The sequence below is a fragment of the Barbus barbus genome (genome assembly GCF_936440315.1).
Source record: "Barbus barbus genome assembly, chromosome: 28".
In the NCBI taxonomy this organism is placed as follows: Eukaryota; Metazoa; Chordata; class Actinopteri; order Cypriniformes; family Cyprinidae; genus Barbus; species Barbus barbus.
The window spans coordinates 20,240,192-20,264,843 of record NC_136756.1 but is presented as its reverse complement, the minus strand read 5'-3'; the positions used below and the strand labels follow the sequence as shown (position 1 = coordinate 20,264,843).

The window sequence follows — 24,652 nt, the reverse complement described above, 5'->3', positions numbered from 1 at the left end:
GGTATGTAACAGTAAATTGTCAAGTCAACCCAGCCAACACATCGATGTGGGGCCCATAGGGGTTGCAATTGGGCCGATATCTGGGGCCCACCTGGGCTAACCAACTGGGACCCAGCTAATTTTGTCCTCAGTTTCCATGGTGGCCCTACATGGGTTAACTCAGATGGGCTCCATATAGGTTAACCAGGTAGCTCCCATTTGGTGCCTACATGAGTCTGCCTACATGGGTTAGTGATGGGACCCAGCTAGGTCTTATGTAGGTCTCTTATGGGCCATAACAGGTATTCACATGGGCTAACATATTTGTCTGCTTGGGTTACCTTATTTTACAGTAAACCCTTAAACACAAACATTATATTAAATCCACTAAAATGCTAAAGGTATTCAATAAACAGAAACCAGTACAGTAGTTCATGCTTTTAAGCAAAGTTTATTGAGAATAATTTAAACATGACTATCATAACTTGTTCATTTACAACTTTATAAAACACAAGTATCTATATAAAAAAGTTATTTTTAAGCTTCCTGAAAAACTATATAACTTTTATTCTGAATGCTTTAGCAAGGTTTCGTTGGAATAATTTGAACATGACCATTAAAACTTGTATATTTACAACTTTACAAAACATAAGTATCTTAAAGTTAAAGTGAAGCTCAAACATTATTTGGCATAACTTATATTGTTTGTATTCATATCTGAAAACTCTAAAATGCATTTCACAAACAAACAAACCAACAGTGCAGCTCCTCTGTCCTCGCTCTCACAACGGCCCTTTGAAAAGACAACAAATAATCAACCACTGTGCCACTTTTTCAGTTAAAACAGATGTTTCTTGTCTTTTTAAAGATTGTATTTTCATTTAAAAATCAAGAATATTTTAAGACTTAACCATCTTGCTCTCCACTACGTGACTTCGCAGAATAGTTTCCTCCCGTCACAGATTAACCACTTTGACACTGACTTTTCTGCCTCTTTTCTGGCTATTTGCTTTGTGAGAGATTTTTTTCAAGCTTCCTGTAAAACACAAAGAACAAAGTTAGATTAAATTCCATATTTAAGCCCTTGCAATAAATAAGCAGTCATCTCCATTTTTTTTTTTTTTCAGGAAATACAATAATGGTATCGGATATAATATTCTATCATAAACAAATGATTTCTGTGTAAACAAGGGCACAGGGCAACATTTAAAGGCATAGTTCACAAAAATTAAATGCCTCATTTAAATCACAAATGTAAAAATCTGTCAATCTGAAATTCTTTTAAACAATTATAATTTTTATCAGGCAAATATAGGTCCTTTTCATTGCCATTACAGTGAAATAAATGAACATAAACATAAGAGCCTGAAGAATATTTCAGACGGTTTTGCATCTTCATTTATTTTTATTTTAGTATCACTTCACTTGTATTAGTGTACACTCTAAAAAATGCAGGGTTAAATACAACCAGGTGCTGGGTAAATATTGGACAGAACACATGCTGGGTTATTTAACCCAACCTTCTGAGCAGTAACCCAACCGCTGGGTCTAAACCCAATCACTGGGTTGTATTTAACCCAGCATTTTTTAAGAGTGTACTTGTCTTTAATAAAGTTTGAATTTTATTATTTATTATAAACTGAGTTTTGTGATTGCTACACCACAAATTAACAGTTACTTATCACTAAAATAAGCAGTGCACATGGTCCATATTCTCATAATTTGGGGTATTGTTTGTCTAAGTATGGACAATTATTTGCATACAATCAAACTCATTTGATTCCACTGATTTATGAAGAACAAACTCAACTCTACCGAATAACCTCTGTTTGCACATGAATGTTATAAATAATCTAACAGCAAGTAAACATACCTTATACAACCTCAAGCAGTTTGAGACCCCGAAACTCTTGCTTTCCATGCTGGCCAACAAAATTGAACTCTCTTGATAAAGGGTGGTCCAAAAGGGAGGCCATCATTTCTTCTTGTGGCTTCATCCACAGTACTCCTTCCAATTTCTGCCACCACAGCAACCTAACGGAAAACAAGATTATCATTATTATGGGAGACAACACAAAATAATTAACCCGAATAATTGCAATTACATTTCCCCCCAAATCGTGCAGTCATAGGTTAATCGATGATGCACTGCTATTTTACACTGGAAGTTGTAATCTACTGTGTGCAACGACTCCATACATACATATATATATATTACTCACAATTCATATGGAACACTCCTATAATTCCTATGCAGTTGCCTCTGTAACAGATATTTTACACTTGTACTACAATTGTGTTGCCTGTGGTACAAAAACATTCTGCCTCTGTAGCAGAAAAGCTACAGGACTGTGAAAATGTCTTAGGCCACCATTATATTTGTTGTTTTAGAAATGGTATAATGACTATCATTTTATTAGAATACAACCAAAAATACAGGAAATTTATAGGCAGTATTAATAAACAGAAAGAAACTAAATGGTGGCCTAGACTTCTGCACAGTACTGTAAATGCCAAACCGGTAAAGTTCAGCTGTGAACCTGCTAAAGGGTCATGTTAGAACATACCTCTTGTTTCTGGAAGGTGGGGTCTGCCAATTTCTGCTCCACTGCATCAACATCCGAGACCGGCCAATTACTTTCTGTAAGAAAAATGCTTGTTACTTAAAACAAAAAAATATTAAATTCTCATTTAGGCAATTTGTATGATTTGTAATAACACCCGAATGCAAACTCATGCAGATTTATATAAGTCAGAAACTCCTGTTTGCATGATAAATATTAAATATTGTTGTAATATTGTATTTTATGTATTGTTAAGCATACAACAGCCTTATTGTTTACTCTTCAAATCGAGATCTGTCCCAGGCTAACATATACTTATTTACACTAGCTTCTCTGTTATTTTAGCCATTTGACCTCATCATTGTAATCTTCCTGTATCGTGAGCACACAGCCCGGTGCCAAACTTTGCAGTTTAAGCATGAGCTTTTTAGTGTCTTTTACTTTTAGAGGGCATAGGAAACTCCAAGACATACAGCATTATGGTTTAGGCATTGGCGCCAGAACCAAGAGGAAAAATATGGCGCGATGGTAGTATGATGTCTAAAATATAACGAGACAAAAATCCAAACTATGTTTCGGTTAACATTATGGTTGGTAAACAATATAATTACATTTTCAGTTTTAAAAATTGAAATTCTTACCTTGGATACACTGAAAACAAACGTCTTCTCCAGAAAATTAGTGAGTAGTAATGGCGCCGGCGCGATGCAGCACGTGGGGGATAGGAAATGAGATCTCGCGGGATCCACCCTGCGTGCCGCTCGAGGCAGGGCTGCATCTCGCGGTAGTTTGATGTCGGGGATGGGATCTCGCGTGTCAGCACAATTAAAGTGGCTCAATTTTATTTATTTTATTGTATTTTTTGCTATATGTCAGTGGAAAATTGGGTAGAAATGCATGAGTGTTGGAATAATAGACTGTAAAAATTAGATAGATTTTGATTAAATTAAGTAATCCAAGTGTCAAAACAACAACAAAAATTATTTTAAAGACACATATGTGCACTATAAATGCATGTATCATCCTATCCTATCATCCTATATGGGATTAATTAGGTTTGCACTTGTATATTTGATAAAACAAATAGGATCCCATGTGTAGCCCATTTTGAGCCCATGCACACATTTCCCATTAATTACCCATCTGGGAACCACATTGGGAGCCCACCTGGGTTCACCCATGCGGGTCCTAGCTGGGTCACTCAAGTGGGCCCCAGATAAGATGCCCACCTGGGTTCACCTATGCGGGTCCTAGCTGGGTCACCCAAGTGGGCCCCAAATAAAATGCCCATCTTGAGCCCATTCCCACATCTGGCCCCACATTCACGTGTTTGCTGGGAAGTCACCTTTAGCGCTTTTAACAATACAGATTGGTCAAAGCACTTGGAGGATAGAGTGTCAGTAATGTATAAAAATAAGATTAAACACTCAATTTTCAGTTAAGGCATTTCATTATTGAGTTCAGGCCTTTTGCGGGGCGTTCTGCATGTCAATCATTTTGCACGGAAAGTAGGCTACTCTGAATTCGACGCGGTTTTAGTGAGTTTCAACGTGTACTACTTGTCAGCAACGGCCTACACGTCCGAAAAAAGACAAGCAGAGGAAAACAACGACGAGTGGGAACGTCGCGTTTCATCGTTGGAGAGATGAGGAGCTTGCTTGCTCTTGCTTGACAGGTAACGCCAAAAAAATAGTTTTTCAACGGCTCTGGAAACACCAAAGCGGCAAGGTTGTAGAAAAATAGTCGTGTCTTTGGTGCATAAATCCAATTAAACAATAAAACCTGTTGATTCAGATAATACCAGTTCTAATATTTATTAATATATCAATTCACACCCATTCCTTATTAATTAGAATTATCATTAATTAAATTATAATCCAATAATGAATATGTAGGCTACTTTCTTACCTCAGAATGTATTTTTTGTCCTGAAATCCTGTTGTAACAAAGGACGTTTTTACTCTCAGGGCTATTAGTAGTCTGTATATTAGTAATTTCTCCCTGTAACCTAGATACATTTTCTAGATGTTAAACTAATGGTGTTACAACAAACACTTCCTGCTCTCTCCCCCACAAATACACACTTGACGCAAATCTTTTAGAAAATCTCTAAAACATTCAAACACTTCGTAGTAAACAGGAGCATTTTAGAACAAACGTAACGTTTCTTGGAACAGTTCGAATCTTCGAACAGTTCGAACATCTTAATTGGAAACGAACCGTCCGAACGAATCGATTCTTTCAAATGAATCCGACATCCCCATGCTACAGGGCTTTCTGCACAGCGCTCGTTTGCAGGAAGATAGACTGTGAACGCAGGGAGGAGCCACCGCAAAGAACAATCGCGCTCTGTGCGTCGCACCGTTACATTCGCTTTGATGAACTCGTGCTCAGAGGAGTCGATCACCTGTTGGATATCGGATACCCCGCTAAACAGAGCCGGATACCAGATGCGCTGTCGTCAACAGTTACGAACCCTCAGAGGAAAACGTGATTCCTTTACCTTCACATTGAAATTAAGAACAGGCGTGAAATAAAGCAAGTTCTTGTAAGAATCGAGGCTCTTTTAATCTAAAACATACATAACATTGAAGTATCAGGTTGATACTTCATGACATTTCTTAATCTTTTGAGAACTATTTCAAAAGGGTTCTGTTTGAGGTCTCCAAGTCTCATACTTACATATTCACATAGCCTAAGATTCTTTGATCATAGTGTGTAATGTAGGATATTTGTTTTATTATAAATTTATACATTGCATTTTTGCTGTGGCCAAATTGACCCCAAACAGAAGCAGAATTATTACAGTAAGAAAAAAAAAAGAAAATACTTTGAATTAATTTTTCTCATACATTGTACTCATACTCCAATAATATTTGTTTTATTTACAACTTAAAAATCATGTTTTACAGTGCATACTGGATCAGTTAGGCCTACATTTCTCTTAAAAAGTGCATGTTTACTTTATGGAGGAAAGAAATCAATCATTTTAATCAGTCAAATGTTTTTATTAGGACCAAAAAAGCATTTAAACATTTTAAGAATAGAAAGTAATTTGAAAATTATCATTATTATTATTATTATTACACACTTTAGACATTAGGGGTCTTTGGGAAGCCAACATAAATACACTAAAACAAACTCAACAGAGCATGAGGTATAATAAGTTCTGAATCTTGCTTTTATGTTTTCCAAGTTAAAGATTTATTTTATTATTTTTCTGTGTGTGATAATAAAACCATATAATGATATTTGTTCAAGAGAGTTTTCACTGTGCATTGCTCCAAATATATGTCCCAAATGCTTTAATGGGTCCCTAAACCAATTGAATGCAAAATATATGAAGCAATTTCTTGTAACTGTTTTAGGCATTAGTCTGCAGCACAGCATTTCAAAACATTCAGTGGTTACATCCCAAGACTTGGGTGAGAAAGTAAGTTACAGTTTCTGAGAAGCCTGTAGGGAATGCAAATTTGAGTGATTCGAGCAGCCCACACAGTTCACCTGTGTGCATAGAAACACACAGAGACCCATACTCGCACATAAGTGCACGTTTTCTCTCAAGCTCACACACACACACACACACACACACACACGCACACACACAACTTGGCAAGCATAGAAGCCGTCTAGCGTACAAGCCAGATCAGAGAGCTTCATCACTTCGGCAGACTAAATACATTTGTTATAACTCCTTCACCAGTTTATCCGTGCCGTGTCTCCACTCTTTTTTCTCTCTCTCTCTCTCTCTCTCTTTCTTTCTATCCCTCTCTTCCTGGATTTCAGCTACAGGCCACGGTGAGTGTTTAATAAAATTATTCTGGCTTTTTTTGGCTCTGTCTGCCAAGAACCGTCTGTTCTTATCTTATCCTGAGGCAAATTCACAACCTTTCAAGGTCGATCAAAATGTCAGACATGTAACGTGCAAATGAAGAGTGATATTAGCAAATGTAATGTTCAGCAGAGGTCAAATACCGTACAGACACATAACCATTACATTAACTTAAGATTGTAGATATCAGCTTAATTTGTAACATCTTGCTGGCATATATGTATGCATATTAAGCAACACTTTTGAGCGCTGTCTGAGCAGATGTGGTGTGTTGTAAAGCATGTTCTTAATGCGGAAAGTAAAGTGTGCAAATTTCAAACCTTATCTTGAAGTTGTAAATTTATTTATTTATTTATTTATTATAATTTTAAGCATTGCAAACAGTTGTATCTTTTTTCACAGGTAGAATTATTATCATAAATGATTGTTTAATGGGATTTTTCATGAGTTTATGATTGCCAGCATGGATCCAAATTGTAGCCATGTGCAAAAATATTATGCATTTGGTCAGTTTTTGCTTTTTAAGTTTGTTTTATTGCGCAAACGTATATGAATTGTACATAATATGCAGTCGGAAGGTTAATATGTGTCTCAAACATAAAATAGCATCAGTAGCACTACAGAGCAGCTTAAAAGATAGCACAAAGATAAAATATTTATTGAACTGCAGAACAGGTGCAGAAGTTGTAATTTTGAAGGACAGTACACCATTTTCATTCTAAATTAACAGGTAAATGGTTGTAAAAGATTGTACATGTATTTTTGGAAATTAAATATTTTGATGCATTGAGAGTCCCATTACTTTAATAATTTTGCTCAACTTATGTCATAGCACAGACACGTCCTTTAATTCTCCTTGATTGAAATCAGTGTTTTCCAGAATTCATTGTTTTACCATAAAGCATCAGTATGCACAATGTGGAACACTGAATCACAAGTAACTCAAAGGTTTCACTGAGTTTAGTGGCAAGAATCCAGACTGTTTCACTGCCCGAATGCCCGTGATATTGGTCCTGTGAGACCATCTAAATATGGGCACAAAATCATGCAAAGTTGGACAAGAAAAAGGGTAATAAAAAAAAACCTAAGTGAGTAGTCTTGATAAGGGCAGGGGTCAAATAGCCTTTTACGTATAGGAAAAAGAAGGTTTTTGTTTCCATTGTAGGCTATTTTGCCTGTTTGAACAAAGTTAGTTTCCATTCATGGCAGTTGAGTGTGGGTCTATGGACATAAACACTGTGAATATTTTAGGGCTCATTAAGTAGCAAAGTTCAGATTTTTGTGTTCTGAACATGGAAAATCTGCAAAAATTATGAAACAATTATTGGGGCATTTTAGTGAACTCAATCAAATGAGCTGTACCAACTTAGGTTTCTTAGCTTTAAATTCATCTCCAAAATCTCCAAGTACTTCTAAACAATCTTAAAACTGAGCGTATGCCTCAACACCTTGATCTTATTTATGAATAGTTTTCAAAGCCTCTCAATTTCAAAGCTCCTTTTATAGATTAAATAGACAGCAAACACCCATCTCAGATGGTTGCTTGCTTCTGAATGCATGAGACATTTTGTTCGCAATGATAAAATTACCCCCATTACGGAAGAGAAGATGTTTCGATGAGACTCGGCCGCAATATCGTCACCCATCTTTCATACCGGAAAATAATGTTTAGACAAACAAATTATTAAATTCCATTACAATTTCCGCTTAACATTGACACATCTATCTTGAAGATACATCTTTGAAGGCTGAAAATACAAATTCAAACTAGTAGACCTAAGTACTACCTCTACATTCCCAAAATTATTATATTATTATCAATATAAATATATACATTTAAATTATTTTAATTTAAATATAATCTATATGTATATCATTTCTAAATATGCACATATTTAATGTTTATTAATGCAATATTTAAATAATATCAATTTATCCAAAACTGCTTATCCTCTAGGATCGAAGGCTGAAGCCTAATACATACAAGCCTATATATATATATATATATATATATATATATATATACATTTATGTGTGTGTTAAAATGTAATTTGTATAGCTAAAATAATGCTAAATCAGCATTTTGAGCAGATATTATAGATCCTTCATGTTGTGTTATATTCAAGGGTTACATAAATAATGGTAAAAAATTGCAACATCACACCTACATTAAGTTCCAAATGTAAAATGGAAAGGATCAAATTGCCTCATGAGTCTCATGTTTCCCCTCAGACAGTGCACTGTCCCCCAGTGTCTTTGCTGTGGCCTGTGGTGGTTTAAGACAAGGTTTGTGTGTGTGTGTGTACATGTGTGTCTGTGGGTCTTTCTCTGTGTCTTCAACCGTTGTCATCCCTGTAAATGTGGGCAGCTCTGTGTCCAGGAAGCTGTGGTTTAAATCAAAGCTGCCTGTCTAGGGCCTTCCACTTGTCACTCCATGTGATGCCACCTCAGGCCATGTGCCATTGTGTCTAGAAGACACTGTCAGATCATTTGCATAAAACGATGGAATCTAAAGTGTGAGGCGTTGAGAAAAGCAGTAGGGATTTTTTTGTTTTGTTTTCATGCAGTTTTCACTTTCTGGCTTATATGTTTCATCACTGACCTCCTATTTTCCTACACATCACTAGCATTCAGTCACTGGAAAATGTTCATCATGAGGAAGTCTGTTATAGACGTGTGTTTCATGGTCCACATCTTTGTGCCTTTTTGATATCTACAAGTACAGCATTTTTAATTATCTGCTTGATTTTCTTTCAGTCCCAGAGAGTGTTTCAGCAAAGCCTGAGTCTGTTGACAAGCTTAGGAACATTCTTGAAGCATCAGCACCTGCGCAGGGTGGAGGGTTGTCATAAAGAGCTGGCGGGGGCGGGGAAGGATATGTCTGAGTTTCCTGTTGTGGTGATTTGATCCGAATGCGAGACTTTGCCGGTTGCAAAGCGCTAAAGCGCCAACCACACCAACCTTTATATGTTCTCTTATTAACTCTATATACCTCCACATACCAAGTTTTTTTTGATCACACAGGGCCATCAATAGCCAAAAATGTCCAAGTTTTAGATATAAATAGAGAAACTGAGAAAAAGAGGGAGAGATGCTTTCAGACGGGAAACATCCTCCCACATCCCACATCAGCAAAAACATATGTTCACAACAGACTGCCCCATTTTGCTGAAGTTATCAGTCACTTCAATCTCTCTCGTTCTCTCTGGTTTTCTCTCTTTCTCTCTCAAACATCATTTTCCACAGCTTCTGATCTAGTCTTCAACCCCTTGTCGCCTCCATCATGTCCGACCCTGCCGCGGACCTTCCGTTCTTCTATGGCAGCATCAGTCGCTCGGAGGCCGAGGAGCACCTGAAGCTGGCCGGCATGGGAGACGGCCTCTTCCTCCTGCGCCAGTGCCTCCGCAGCTTGGGCGGCTACGTCCTGTCCCTGGTTTGGAACCTGGAGTTCTACCATTACTCCATTGAAAAACAGCTCAACGGCACATACTGCATCGCAGGTGGCAAGCCTCACTGTGGACCTGCTGAGCTCTGTGAGTTCTACAGCAAAGACTCCGATGGGCTCATGTGCACCTTGAAAAAACCCTGCCTGCGATCGGCTGAAACGCAAATCAAGATGGGCGTCTTTGACAGCCTGAGGGAAAATATGCTCAGGGAATATGTGCGGCAGACTTGGCACCTGGAGGTAAGAGCTTTAAAACAGGTTTGATTCTGATTGGTTAACTAGCAAGGTTTGGATTAATATTCAGTAACTGATAGGCCATGAAATAGTTCTAGGATTTACGGTTCCATATCACTTTTTTCCAAACTAGTAACTGCCGTTTTGTTTGCTTTAAGCAAAATACATAATCGGGGAAGTGAAAAAGTACTTCAACACAGAACAGATCATTAGTGATGTAAATCTGAAAAATGTTCTGATCTACATAAATTATATAGAGTTGAGTTAAAATTATATAAAGTTATATAGAGTATACTTGCATTAAAGGGATAGTTCAACCAAAAATGAGAGTTCTGCCATCATTTACTCATGTCGTTCCAAACATGTTAGTGTTTCTTTCTTCTGCAGAGCCGAAAAGAAGTGAAATACTTTTGGTTAACACTGACTTCTGAATTGTTGTTTTTTTTTTACAAAAAAATTCTGAAAAACTTATTTAATGTTCCACAGAGGAAACTAAGTCATACAGGTTTTGAACAACACTAGCTTGAATACATGATGACAGAATTTAATTTTTTTTAGGTGGGCTGTCCAATTAATCATATTTTAAGTTCTTCTAACTTTAAAACGAAAAGTGTAATAACATACATTCTTACATTTACATTTGCACAATTAGAATTCATGCTTTTCATTTTTTTAGTTAACTGTACAATGGATCCCTTAAAGTTACGCTTGCATTGACATCACACCATTATGGCCTATACCTCTTATTTAAATGCATTTCACACCGTATTTTGTGCACTTTGTTTCTTTACAAAAATACAAAAATTATCCAACAGTGAGGACATTTTTGACCCTTTTTAATAAAAGAACAAAAAAATGAAATATTATGGTATCTGTTTTAGGGGGAAGCCATGGAACAAGCCATCATAAGCCAGGCCCCACAGCTAGAGAAACTGATTGCCACCACAGCTCATGAGAAAATGCCCTGGTTCCATGGCAAGATTCCTCGCCTGGAGGGTGAGAGACGACTGTACTCAGGATCTCAGCCTGATGGAAAGTTCCTGTGAGTGAAGAGCTTGAGTCAGTCTAAAGTTTTCCTGCAGCATTAGGTTGGAAATGTCATGATGACACACAGGCTGCTTTTAGAGGCAAATCTGATGAACAATATTGTTTGTAGCAGAGATAGAGTTGGGTATTGAGGTGATGTAATGAGTAAAATTAAAGCAAAGCAGATGATTACAAAATTATGTTGGCTATAGATGCTGTATTCGCTCATCTACATTGCCTCAAAAAGCTTTCTCTGCATCGTGAAAATAGGAAATTCAGAAAGACACACAGCAGGATTGGTCGAGATGACATGTATATGTTACTCCTATAACTCAGAAGGCACATCGGCAACAAACAAATAACTGACCTGTGATCTTGTCATTTGTTTTGTTTTCCAGAGTCCGAGAGAGAGAAGAACTTGGCACGTTTGCGCTGTCAATGACATATGGAAAAACAGTATACCATTATCAGATATTGCACGACAAATCAGGGAAATACGCAATGCCAGAGGGAACTAAATTTGACACTGTGTGGCAGGTATGCTTCACCCATCAGAGTCAGTCATCTCATATTCCACTTTATTAAGGAGTAATAAAGACTGAGGGGTAAAAATATCTTTTGCACAACGCCGCTTACAAAATGAGCTTCAACATTTATGTATTTTAATTCATTATATTTAGTTCCAAAAAGAGTATGCCGATGACAAAGATGGTTTAGATTTATGTTTTGTGCAAAAAGTTATATAATGATTTTTTATTTGTACATGCTGTCTGTGGTGTTTGGCACCACAAAATTATTAAATTAAATAATCATTTAAAGTATTGCACAATAAAAATTTGCATATTAAGTTGTTTTTAAATATTGAAACTTTTAGTATAACAGCTGAAGATCTGATCTATGGCAAGCCATTTTGACTTTGATTCATTCACAGGATATGACTTCTTGATTAATAACAATTAAATTTTCACTATAGTTAAAATGCTAATTCTTGAGATCAGGAATTTGATTTCCACTAGGATTAGCATTTTAACCAGTGAAAATTGAATTGTTGGTATCAAGAATTCATATCCTGCAAAAGAATAAAAGTCAAAATTGCTTGCCATACGGATCTGCAAAGCAAGCAAATACATGCAATAGATATGCTAATACAATAATAATTTACGACCATGTCAGGAATGTTACAAATTCGTTGTGTGATTTTTATTATTGTAGTTGTCATTGATGTTTTTTGTAATAATTATATTCCTATGGAGGGCAGCTGGTGGAGTATTTAAAGATGAAGCCTGATGGTCTTGTGACTGTACTGAGAGAACCATGTGTCAACCAAAGCAATGCAGCATCAGGTATAAACTTTAATGTTAAAAACATTTCATGTAAAAAATATCTCTTACCCAAAACTACAAATTTCTGTATACACACTACAAATGTCTGAATATTCAATCTTGGGGCTTGACATGGTACGGTTCCATTGAAATAACTAGCTATTTGTGAGTAAAAATGGCTAAGATCATATTTTTCTTCTCTTTTCTTTTCTTCACTTTTAGTTCTTACTACTGGTCCGGTAAGTCTGTCTGAAAGAACATCTATTTTTTTTAAGACGTCTAATAATATTGTGCGTTTGTTTAATCGTTCGGGGTTTCTGTTTGTGTGTTTCAGAGGAGGCCGAGGGGTAATGGATACACACCGCCCCCTATGGGTAAGATTGTATCGGTACAACATTTGACATTTGAAACCGTCTAACAAGCAGTGATAAAATCAACAAATATGCCTAGACATTTATGTCTACTTGAAACATGTTTAAAACAAAAACAGTCCAAGTCTCAGAGTCGCTGTGCTGTCTTAGTGATAAATGCATAAAGTTTTGGCTATTACTGCTAAACTCTCTGGAATCAGACCACATATTTTTGCACAAAGAACAACACAAATAAATTGCTTGGATTTTCTGTAGAGCTGTGCAGTTTGTGGTCTTGCAAACGAGAATTTGCATTAACCACGTGTTTCTGCTGGAATTTATATGGGTTTTCAGAATACTAGTTTTCAATTTATGAAGAAAATACGGTCTGTGGTTATGACGTTAAGAGAATTTGCCACAATCATAGCTCAAATGTGAATTTTTAACCACTGTGTGCTTACAACATATAGGTTTCTGCATAAGCACTACATCTACCACAAGGATATTTATGTTTACTTGTTAGCAATGACAAATAATGTTTTAAATAGCACTAGTTAGCACTTTTAAAAGTTAATTAGCACACTACTAACTAAATCCACTGTGCTGTTCCCCAGTGCCCAAGTCTTCGGGACCTGAGGCGCCACGTCCAGCTTTGCCAATGGACCATGATGCATTCACCAGTCCTTATGATGATCCAAATGAATGCAAGAAGAAGACCCTGTTTATCAAGAGAGACAAGCTCATGATCGACGAGGTGGAGCTTGGTTCAGGCAACTTTGGCTGTGTCAAGAAAGGTGTATTCAAAATGGAAAGGTGACTACAAAGAGTGGAAGAATTTGTGTTGTAACATTTTAAAATTTTTAACACTTCATAAGCACGTTTCCTTCTCTTGTGCAGCAAACAGATTGATGTGGCGATTAAAGTGTTGAAGAATGAGAATGAAAAATCAGTAAAGGATGAAATGATGCGAGAGGCCCATATTATGCACCAGCTGAGTGATCCGTTCATCGTGCGCATGATTGGACTCTGTGAGGCCGAAGTGCTTATGTTGGTGATGGAAATGGCCCCTGCTGGCCCACTCAACAAGTTTCTCTCTGGCAAGAAGTGAGTAAATCAGAATAAAGATATTTATAACTTGTTCTTTTGTTTGTGTTATTAATATATAGTGGAAGAATATATGATTTTTTTTCTACATATAGTCTATTTTGTACATTAGAACATATATGCTACACAGTCTAAGGAATATACGGTATAAAATATATTTTAGTGACATAGTTGTGATAGTAGTGATTTAATAGTGATTTCTGTTAAAAGTGTGAAATCTCTATAATCTGTATAAATAGAGTCTTCATTTAAAACATTGTTCTGACTAAATCTGAAAATTCCCAAGTTGATCATCAGTTTACATTAACTCTTTTTGCACCTTTCAGGGACCAGATCACTACGGAAAACCTTGTGATGTTAATGCATCAAGTCTCAATGGGGATGAAGTATTTAGAAGGAAGGAACTTTGTGCACAGAGACCTGGCAGCCCGTAATGTACTATTAGTCAACCAGCAATATGCCAAGATCAGTGATTTTGGTCTCTCCAAGGCACTGGGTGCAGATGACAACTATTACAAGGTGGGCTGCTCTCAGCTGTACATTTGGAACACAATTACATTTTTAGTACAATTAATATCTGTGTATCTTTGTACTTTAATGGGACACATTGTAGTCTTGGAGAAATGAAATCCTCTCTTTTCTAAATACATTCTAAATACATCTTCTACAGTATATTGCACTGTCAAATATACTTACAATTGGATTAGTTCCTTGTTCCTGTTTCATGACTAATCACATGACCATCAGTGGCCCAATACAGCAATATAACTAAATAACCAGAGGCTACTGATTGATGGTGCGATAAAAAAGGTAAAAAGTGAATATTTGTTCAGAGTGTGGTTTTGTATGTGTGTAGGCCCGTACAGGAGGTAAATGGCCTCTGAAGTGGTACGCACCAGAGTGCATTCAATTTCATAAGTTCTCCAGCAAAAGTGACGTTTGGAGCTTTGGCATTACGATGTGGGAGGCCTTCTCCTTTGGAGGAAAGCCTTATAAGGTAAATATTTACACTGTCACGCTACTTAAAAACCAACTTCAATGAGTTGCACATGTGACTTTTCATCCATTTACTCTTCCTCATGCAGAAAATGAAAGGCCCAGAGGTCATGAGTTTTATTGATAGTGGTAATCGTATGGATTGCCCTGCTGGATGTCCTGAGGCCATGTATGAACTGATGAAGGAGTGCTGGACATACAAGTAAATATAATCTAATGCTCTGACATTATAAACTTACTTGTCTGTTTGCTTGTGTGTGGTTGAGGGGAATTTCAAGAGGAATATAAAGAACCTCTGATTGACATCTGACTCTCGTATTCTTCAGGCATGAAGAACGGCTAAGCTTTGTCAAAGTGGAGGAGAAGATGAGAACTTTCTATTACTCCATTTCCAAAAAGATTCCAGAGTACATGAAAACAGAGAACGGACAGCCCCCGAATTGATCAGAAGGGCAAATCTATTATGCATTTTGAATTTAGCGTTGCATTCTGGTGTGTTTTGGGTTAAAGGAAATGTCTACAAACTTAATGGTTAATGTGCTGGCAGAAAATTACCAGATTTCCGTTTTTGTACAGATTTTTTTTTTTCCTGTGGGTCCCTTTGACCTTTTGAACCAGGACAGAGTGAAAACATGTGAAGAACAGTTTTAAAATTAAGTAACTTTAATATTATGTCTATCAAACTATTGACTGAGTAATGCAAGTCACCTTTTTTTTTTTATTATTGGCCTGCTATTATCAGTGCTCATAATACTATTCAGTGCCTAATTACTATTTAAATGTGCCAGGAAATGCTTTTCTTGCTGCAAATGTTTCAGTTATTGACATCAGATGGATGTATTTTCTCTGTCATCCATTAACACTTTCGTGATGAAAAGAAATACTTACTCAAACTTCATGGTCTTGTTTTCTGTTGAATAATTTGATTGTAAGTTTCCTGCAGTTTTCAGTGTTCCTTTTGACAATATATGTTCTCAAACATTTGTATTAATTTTGTGAAACTTCTGGAGTTTTTTAAACTTGCAATAAACTGCACATACAATAAAACAATTCATGTTAAACATGCACTGGAGCTGACTGTCACATAACCTTTCCACTTGAGCATAAAAAGATAGGCCTAATAGATATTTGTAAAAAATTATACAAAGAGGAGACCACAGCTAAAGCCACACTAAGAGGAAACTATGTAAGGTAAACGTTTTTAGAACAGGTTTAATTTTATAAATGTTATACTCTAGGGCAGGTTGTCACAATTGTTTTAAATGTCAAATTTATTATTAATTACAATATCAGCCAAAACGATTTGATTATAATTACCAGTTATATTTGTGCTATTTATTATTGATTTATAGAAAATTCTGTTTGAGGACAGATTCCTTACAACTTACACCATAACATGTGCATCTTTTTAGTGTTTATTTATATTTTATTTAATAATAATTAATTAGTAGTAGTAGTATTTATGGTATGATTTTAAGGTATGTGTCTATTCAGAAACTGCTTTTCAAAACTAAACCTCGCCAGCCAAAATAAGTCTGCCAGCTAATACTTTAGTTTAATGTGAATTTAAAAGACTGCTTTTTAACATTTTTTTTTTTGCAATAAAAATCTCCGATGCATTAAATGTTTTGATGTTAGTTCGTATCCAATGCACTTCCTTCATGTTCAGTGGCAGACTGGAGAGGCTCCACTGATGTTTCAATAGAGGAAGTGTACTTTGCTCAGCGGGGAGGGGCTTGTGGTTTCCTTAGAAAGTGTGGACTTAATAATTGTTACAGTACGAAGGCCACGTTCCTTTTAACTCTATAACAATTGCAAATACAATGTAATTACAATAACCACGAACGTTCTTGAATAACGAACAAATAGAGGGCGGTGTAAAAAGGCGGTTCACATCAAAGCGGAACAAGAAAGGCGCTCGCTCGGTAAGTTTGCTTCAACTTCACTGTACGCTACGAAAACATTGGCTTCACAACATCGTTATTTTGTACGTTCTGGGTATTCAGTTCGCGATTTTACAAAGGTTATTTTGTTATCACACCTATATGTTTCCTTGAAAGTTAAATTTGTGTGATTATCGGTCCTGGTCACGCCATTAAAAACGACATCGTCATACGGAATTACCGTGTAAGAGAGAGGAGCGTCTCGCGCAACATGTTTCGCTTTTGATGCATGCAACTGGCATCCATTCATTTACAAACATGTATGTATTTGCATGTTTACAATATTTTTAAACATTCATTTAAATAGCTATTTGTTGTATGTACATGTATATGTATATTTAACTTAAAAGGGTATTTAAATTATTTAAATGTTTTAATTTTAAATGCATAGGCCTACTTTTGGAATAGATGTGTTCTCTGTTATTAATAAATATACTGTAAATATTATAGAAGTTGTTGGAATCCCCCTGCCTTGGCCAGTAAATGCCACCCCATGGTGCCCAACAGGAAATTACTCAGTAATTCCCCTAATATTCTAAATATAATACCTCTGTATGCTACCTGTTCAGTGACCAGTTTTTTTTTTTTTACATATATGATATATTGTTTGTTCAGCTGGTTAAACTGAAACAATCTGTTTACTGCTTCCCAGTACATGTGCCATTTTACCGCTTATGTTGAAGCAAAGCAGATTGGAATTAATCCTTGAGTTTGAGAAAATGCATGTGCAAGAATGAAATGTTGGTCGAAAAATATGAAGTTATTTCAGTGTCACAACCTGAAGAAAAAGAAAATCCCAAGCACTCTTTTAATGTTTTATCTACCAGGGTTCCCATCTATAAACCTAGACATATTAGAGAAAGTCATGTAAATTAATAAAGTCCTCTTTAGTTAATGTTTTTATCTTGCTTTTATCTAAGCTTCTTCCAAAAGGTCTGGGAACCCTGGAGGAGACAAGGTTTGACCTAGTTTTATTTTCTCTCCCTTTTTCTCATTCAGTATCCATCCTTCCTCAATTGGTGATACTGAAAAGCCTCCACACAATATTTTCCTTGTTTATCTGTCCTTTAATTTCTCATTTCAGGCTATCAAAAGGCTCATTTTAGACACATTACACAACCATCCTGTCCCCCAGCAACTATGTCCATGGCCCTAAAACAAGTCTTCAACAAGGACAGAACATTCCGGCCCAAGCGCAAGTTTGAGCCTGGAACGCAGCGCTTCGAGTTGCACAAGAAAGCACAGGCGTCCCTCAATGCCGGCCTGGACCTGAAGCAGGCCGTGCAGCTGCCGCACGGCGAAGGCCTCAATGACTGGGTGGCCGTTCACGTGGTGGACTTCTTTAACCGCATCAACCTCATCTACGGCACCATCAGCGACTCCTGCACAGACCAGACCTGCCCCATTATGTCCGGTGGGCCGAAGTACGAGTACCGCTGGCAGGATGAGCAAAAGTACAAGAAGCCCACCGCTCTCTCTGCACCCAAATACATGAGCCTGCTAATGGACTGGATTGAGGTCCAGATCAACAATGAGCAGATCTTCCCCACTAATGTTGGTAAGGACCTAATGATCCAAACAAAACATTTGGATTGACACCAACATTTCCTTGATTTGTTGGATGTGTTTAGTTGTTAATCAGGTTTAAAGCCCAAATTCTTTAAATACAAGAATATTGATTTGTACATAACTTATACTGTTTACTTCACTGTAGATAAGGGATAAGATTTGAGTTAGTTTGCTTGTACTCTTCAAAATAAAGGCTCTTTATTGGCATCAATGGTTCATTGAAGAACCTTTAACATCCATGGAACCTACCCATTGCACAAGATCATTCTTTAGGTTATTAAAATATTCCTCACACTAGTTAAGAATACTTCTTTTAATAAATGTTTTTAGAAATTTTCTTTGGGGAAACCAAAATGGTTCTTCAATTGCATCAATACGAACCCCTCCTTGAACCTTGAGTGTTATAAGGAGGGAATTAATGAATTAATAGCTGAAAATGTATTTGATCACGCTTCAAATAGATTAATTGACTTGATCCTTTGATTAATAGATTAATCAAAGGATTATTCAAGATTTTTTTCTCATAACTAACTAAAGGATTTTTAGTGAACATACAGTATGAAATGAAAAAGTCATCAAAAATGTGGCTTAAATGTCCTAATACTGGACCTTTTGACACTGATGTATTTATTCTCTTTTAGTCATCCAAACCTAAACCCCATCAGGTCATCAGAATGAGCTATGCAGACATTTAAAGACACTTCTAGTCTCATGGATGTCTCAAAATGACCATCATATAGGTCACCATATAAAAAGTAACTTGTTGACCGGGAGCATTTAAGATGCTAAATAAACTCCAATTCAAGGTATAGATAGTCAAACATGCAGAAAACTTGGGATGGTCAAGTGTAGTGTTTGACTTCCCAGGCTTTGTCTCATTATCCTCAACCTGCCATCTCACATCTGTGGTGCCTTTCAAATTGGGTCATACAATTTACAGTGGGATATAAATAGACCTAGGCAAGTCTGCTAATGCAACAGATTCTTAGAATGCAACGAGACAGTTAGAGAATCTGCCGTGTATAAGGACATGGTTGTCTGCATACAGGTCAGATCTCGGGACTCTATTAACATACAGCGCTGGGGAAATACGATTCTGCGATTTAGAATCCATCGTAGCACGTGTCCCAGATGGACGTGCGGATGAGAAAGGAAAGCTATAAAGAGTTTCCTCCCATCCAGGGATATGAGGCACTTGTTTCCTCTGATGATATCAGCAGGCTTAACATGTCGTCTCAGTTCTGTCTCTTATCTACAAATACCTTGTTTGACGTAGTTTCATATGTTAGGACCTGATAAGGATGTGAAGTTACAAAGAGAAATTAATAACCCTCATAAACCCACTCGCACTTCAAACTAAACTACCGTTCAAAAGTTTACGTAAGATTTTGTGAAATATTATGACAATTAAAATAATTGTTCTATATAAATATATTTTTAAATGTCTTCCTATGATGGCAAAGCTGGTTTTTCCAGCAGTCATTACTCCAGTTTTTAGTGTCACATGATCCTTCAGAAATTATTCTAATATGCGGATCCGGTGCTCAAGAAATATTTATTATTTTTGTGGAAATCGATTTTTCAGGATTCTTTGATGAATAGAAATTTCAAAAGAACAGCATTTATTTAAAAATGAAATATTTTGTAACATTATAAATGTCAATACTGCCACTTTTAAACAATTCTACTGTGTCCTTGCTGAATATGTATTAATTTCTTCCAAAAAATCTTACTGACCCCAAACTTTTCAAAGTGTATATAACTTTCAAAAAAAAAAAGTGTTTTAGTTCTCATTCTTTTTATTGTTTTCACATTGAAACATGTATGTTATTCATTTCCATGTGTTGTTTCTTTTTAGGTACGCCATTCCCTAAGACCTTTATGCAGGTAGCAAAAAAGATCTTGTCTCGTTTGTTCCGAGTCTTTGTCCACGTCTACATCCACCACTTTGACCGCGTGAGCCAGATGGGAGCAGAGGCCCACGTGAACACCTGTTACAAACATTTCTATAACTTTGTTACTGAATTCAGCCTCATAGACCACAAAGAGCTGGAACCTCTGGTATGCATATGTGTAAAAGACAGCAATAGGCAAATATTATTATATTATATGTGCATGTGTCTCTTTATGTGTGCGTGGTTTTAAAACGTGTCAGAGTGATTTTCCATAACTTAATGAGAGCAGAAAGCGAGAAACAAAGAGCGACAGATACAGAAACAAGCACTAATGCGTCATGTAATGATTAGTAGCTAACAAGCCCATTTTATAATGGCTTTGCTAATTGGTAGGCCCACATTAGGAAAAGATGAGTCAGCGGTTTTGATTCCAGCCTCTATCATTTTCTCACAGGCAGTTAATGAGCGTCTGAGCTCCTAATGCAGAAAAACCCTTCGTCTATAGACACAGCAGTTCATTAACTCAGTAGTCACAGTTGAATTGATGCCGTGGGATCAGATGTCACCCGCAGGTCCTGTTACTGACATCAGGAGCTTGTGGCTCTTTACACAGTGTGTTTCCACCTATAAAGTATATAAACACAGGGAATTATATGATCTTTGTGTATTTCACATTTTAAAACAACATGTTTAATTGCACAAGTGAATAAGAAATGATTATAATTTAAGAGGCAGGTTGTTTTTTTGAAGTTTGTGGTTTTGTGATGGTTTTTCATACTGACGCAGTGTTTATTTCTCTTAACAGAAAGAGATGACAGCACGGATGTGCCACTGAAAAAGAGAGCGGACCTTTCCATTTCAGACAGATCAGAACCATGCAAATTTACAATTTAAAAGCAGATGAAACAAAAAACAAACTTTCAAAGACTTTATTTTTATACACTTTTAAAGTACTGTAATATTGTATTTAGGGAGAGACATGTACATCTCTCTATATTCTCATGTGTAGGCATATGGAGAGTATTTTTAATAGAAATCTGTATTATCGATTATTTTTGTTTTTCCAAATTTGTTCTGAATCATTCCTTTTGTTCTGTCGAACTGTTATAATCTTTAACATACAGATTATATTTGACTATTTATGTATGTCGTTGAGATTAAAACCACTTCCTCTTGTCTGTATGTCATCGTCTTTGTTCTTGGTTACGGTTCATGTTCTCATCATCACTAATTTTAGCTAGAAACTTGATGACGTGGCAGGTCTTAATGCCTGACATTTGAGACATCGTTCAGTACATCATCCCTGCCATTTTCTTTCCAATCCTGTTTCTCCAGTTTACTGTCTCAGTCTTATTTTCTCAGCCTTCTCATAATCTTCACAATTAAATTAAATTGCAGTTAAAGGCAGTAGCCCCTCACTGCAGAAGGACCATCTCGTTCACAGGCTGACATAAATAATTGTGCTCTTTAAGCCTGCTGATTCTAGTCTCTGTCCACTAGATGGCGATAAAAGCATATTACAACACAGAGCTGGATGATGAAATGTTGCATTACCTTGAGCTCCGATCACTAATTTTATTAAACTAGGTCCACAGTTTGGTTATGCAATGGGTTTTCGTTTTTGTACAAGATTTTTATAATTGTCCTTTCTTTAGCGTTTTAACTACGATTAATCAGCCAATGTGTAATGAGTTTCTAGTGATCTCTGCTCTGTTGTCTACCAGCCTACATGCTGAATAAGTGCTGAGTTGCACGTTTAGAGGAAATAATTCTTCATCCCCAGTTTATCTGGATGATGAAGTCATTTACTGTAAATCGAGCTCCACCCTGGACTTCAACATCACCTCTCTATGTCGCAATCTCTTTAGTCTGCCCGCAGTTCCAGATTTTTCCAGTAGTCTCTGCATTATAATTAGTGGGCGTGTTTTAGTGTCATGCAACACCGACGTTGAACGCTGCAACAAGGTCATGCCCATTTCCAAAGCCAAGTGGTTTACAAAGTTTATATGCGCTTTAAGTGTTTTGATGCACAAATGTAATCTACTCAAATTGAAGCTGCCGCAAAACTGAAAGCTATTGTTCAGAGAATGTAGGCTATTTATATTGCAAGCTACGAGTTTGCAGCGTTTAAGCTACTTAATTCTTTAATGAAATATTACAAATAATCATAATCTACGGCCATATACAGTGTGCACCATTGATTACATTAATTAATGTCCAATTTGCGAGTGTGATTGACTGATTCAAAGAACCGACTTAAAAGTGATTCATTTTACAAAGCATTGCTCTGTAAAATATAAGAAAACATATTTTCTACATGAAAATAAAAGTTTAAACACAATCTATGCTACCAACACGTAGTACTTAGTTGGATCAGATTAATCACAACACTGCTTGCTGTCCCGTTACATTCCTGCGGCACTGATAACAGATCCGCACCACAACAGACGTTTTCTTTCGCTTTCAACAGCAAAACAAAACGCCTGGCCGTGTGCTACGTGTAATGATCTGGATCTGCAAGAACCGCAATAACGATTCTGTTGCGTTCTCTCGGAATGTACCAGAACTGGAATGAGAGCGGAAACGGCACGTCAGTGGGCGGGGCTTTGACCTCATGCTCCTAGAGTGGAGGATACGTGCAGAACGAGATGAAAACACACTCGTGCGCGCGCGCTGTGATCAAGCATTGGCACCTTCAAGCTGATTCAATGCGGCTAAATGTTGCATAAGGTTGTCTATCTTGGGATTCGAATATGCTATTTTATACTGGACTGCTGTAACACTGGGACTCTAAAACTAAAATAAATCTTTGCACAAACACATGTAGTCTAATTTAATAATAAAAAACGAACAAATTAGTTTTATGATAGAAACATCCTTAGATAAGTGTATATAATATGTACACATATCTAAGGACATTTAGTACATATCTAGATATATGTCGTACGTAGGCCTATGTATAAGCTATCTGTAGGCTATTTAAATATAATGAATTGGCTGCTTTATCTAAAAATTCAGTGTGATCCTGTGCTTAATTTTAAATTGTTGTTTTTACCCGCGCATTTACGTCACTGTTTTGTTCTTTTGTAAACTCAGGCTATTCTGACTCTCTCAGGCATGCAAATATTTTTCCATCTGTTCCACAAGTATTTTCAGATTCTGGGTTTGTTGTTTGGTGCCTGGAGGATTTCCAATTTCTGTGAGATTTCTAGGAGAAACTGAAAAAAGCACACTTGCGCAATAGGGGCCCAGGACACATTGCTTAATCAGAAAAATATTTTAGGGCTGGACAAAATTCTTCATTTAAGAGGAAGGAAGTGCATGCTTTCCTCCACTGTCACGGTTTTGCTACGAAACATTTCAGCTTTATTATGTATTAGTTTCTTTAATTAGCCAAACCTTGGCTAATTATGCCTTGTTTTGGTGCACCCAAAGTGTAATACCATATAATCCACACTCTCAGGTTAAGCAGGTAGTTTGGATTTAATTACATTTAGGTGTATTCTGCTGTCAGGACCGTCTCAAAAGTTGTGTATGCTTTCCTAACAAATTCATTTTGATTCCAGGAAACGTTGAGGTGCTACAGCAGAATACATCTTCATCCTGTGTGTATGTACTAGCTGACTCCTCAGAAAATCTACACACCCTTGATGTAACAGAAGAGGACTACAGAATTCCCAAAGAGATCAATCCAAGCACACACACACACTTGTCTGTCTTTCTCTCCCTCTCCAGCGCACACACACACTCACTTTCACACTCCACTGTCATCATACAAACACCTCTTTTTCTCACTTTCTCCATTTTCCTCTTTTCCTCTCCATCAAAAATGTCACATATGTTCTTGCACTGTACATTCAAATGCAGATTAGTTCTTTCATACAGAACAACCAGACATTACTCTTTCTAACACACCCACAGAACCTCACCAATCAGATCCCACCCTCTTTAAGATGTACATGTGTGTACTGCTGTTATTGACTCTTATGCATTCCTACCCAATGGAGAGTTAGAATACCATTTGGACCCTTTTGCGAAGGCCCCACTCTGTTAACCCAGAGTACCCTCTGCCCCTCCTCTATCACGTGGCTTGTTTTCAACATAACTTGGCATTTCATCATGTGCTTCTTTCCTCCGGAGCGTCACTCTGAACTTTGCGTAATCTTTGGGATTGTTTTCATGGCTGAATATATAGGCCAAAATACACTGAGAGGCCAACCAGAGAGATAGGCGGGGGGGGGGGGGGGGGTCACAAGATGTCCCTCGGACCCAAATGACTCTAAGTGCCATTGACTTATTTGACCACCTGAGAAAATAAAGCCTGAGCCACTGAAGAACATAATATATTGCTATTGACATAACCGTGAGTTTATTATAAGAAAGTTTCACTATG

The 24,652-nt window shown here is 36.9% G+C and overlaps 2 protein-coding genes across 13 annotated transcripts; both read left to right on the top strand.

Moving 5' to 3' along the window:
- The first annotated feature begins 4,027 nt into the window (after window positions 1-4,027).
- On the top strand, window positions 4,028-15,918 carry LOC306848399 (tyrosine-protein kinase ZAP-70-like). Of its 4 annotated transcripts, XM_079382926.1 has the most exons (14): window positions 6,066-6,341; window positions 8,608-8,661; window positions 9,622-10,060; window positions 10,936-11,096; window positions 11,479-11,617; window positions 12,339-12,423; window positions 12,625-12,641; window positions 12,737-12,776; window positions 13,367-13,565; window positions 13,650-13,856; window positions 14,183-14,375; window positions 14,713-14,853; window positions 14,942-15,054; window positions 15,179-15,918. In XM_079382926.1, the coding sequence occupies exons 3-14, from the start codon at window positions 9,659-9,661 to the stop codon at window positions 15,294-15,296; spliced, it is 1,815 nt and encodes a 604-aa protein (XP_079239052.1). In that variant the 5' UTR covers window positions 6,066-6,341; window positions 8,608-8,661; window positions 9,622-9,658; the 3' UTR covers window positions 15,297-15,918. The 4 variants fall into 4 exon arrangements, with proteins under 4 accessions (XP_079239053.1, XP_079239051.1, XP_079239050.1 ...); XM_079382927.1 differs by lacking the exons at window positions 6,066-6,341; window positions 8,608-8,661 and adding an exon at window positions 4,028-4,218; XM_079382925.1 differs by lacking the exon at window positions 8,608-8,661 and having other exon boundaries at window positions 6,041-6,341.
- Window positions 15,919-16,552: 634 nt separating this feature from the next.
- Window positions 16,553-21,437, top strand: LOC306848697 (MOB kinase activator 3A). 9 transcript variants are annotated; one of them, XM_079383402.1, is made up of 6 exons: window positions 16,556-16,777; window positions 16,913-17,055; window positions 17,716-17,753; window positions 17,880-18,353; window positions 20,223-20,425; window positions 21,065-21,437. In XM_079383402.1, exons 2-6 carry the CDS (start codon window positions 17,021-17,023, stop codon window positions 21,092-21,094), a joined length of 780 nt encoding a protein of 259 aa, XP_079239528.1. In that variant the 5' UTR covers window positions 16,556-16,777; window positions 16,913-17,020; the 3' UTR covers window positions 21,095-21,437. The 9 variants fall into 9 exon arrangements, with proteins under 9 accessions (XP_079239533.1, XP_079239531.1, XP_079239528.1 ...); XM_079383403.1 differs by having other exon boundaries at window positions 16,582-16,777; window positions 16,985-17,055; XM_079383401.1 differs by having other exon boundaries at window positions 16,576-17,055.
- The last annotated feature ends 3,215 nt before the right edge of the window (window positions 21,438-24,652 follow it).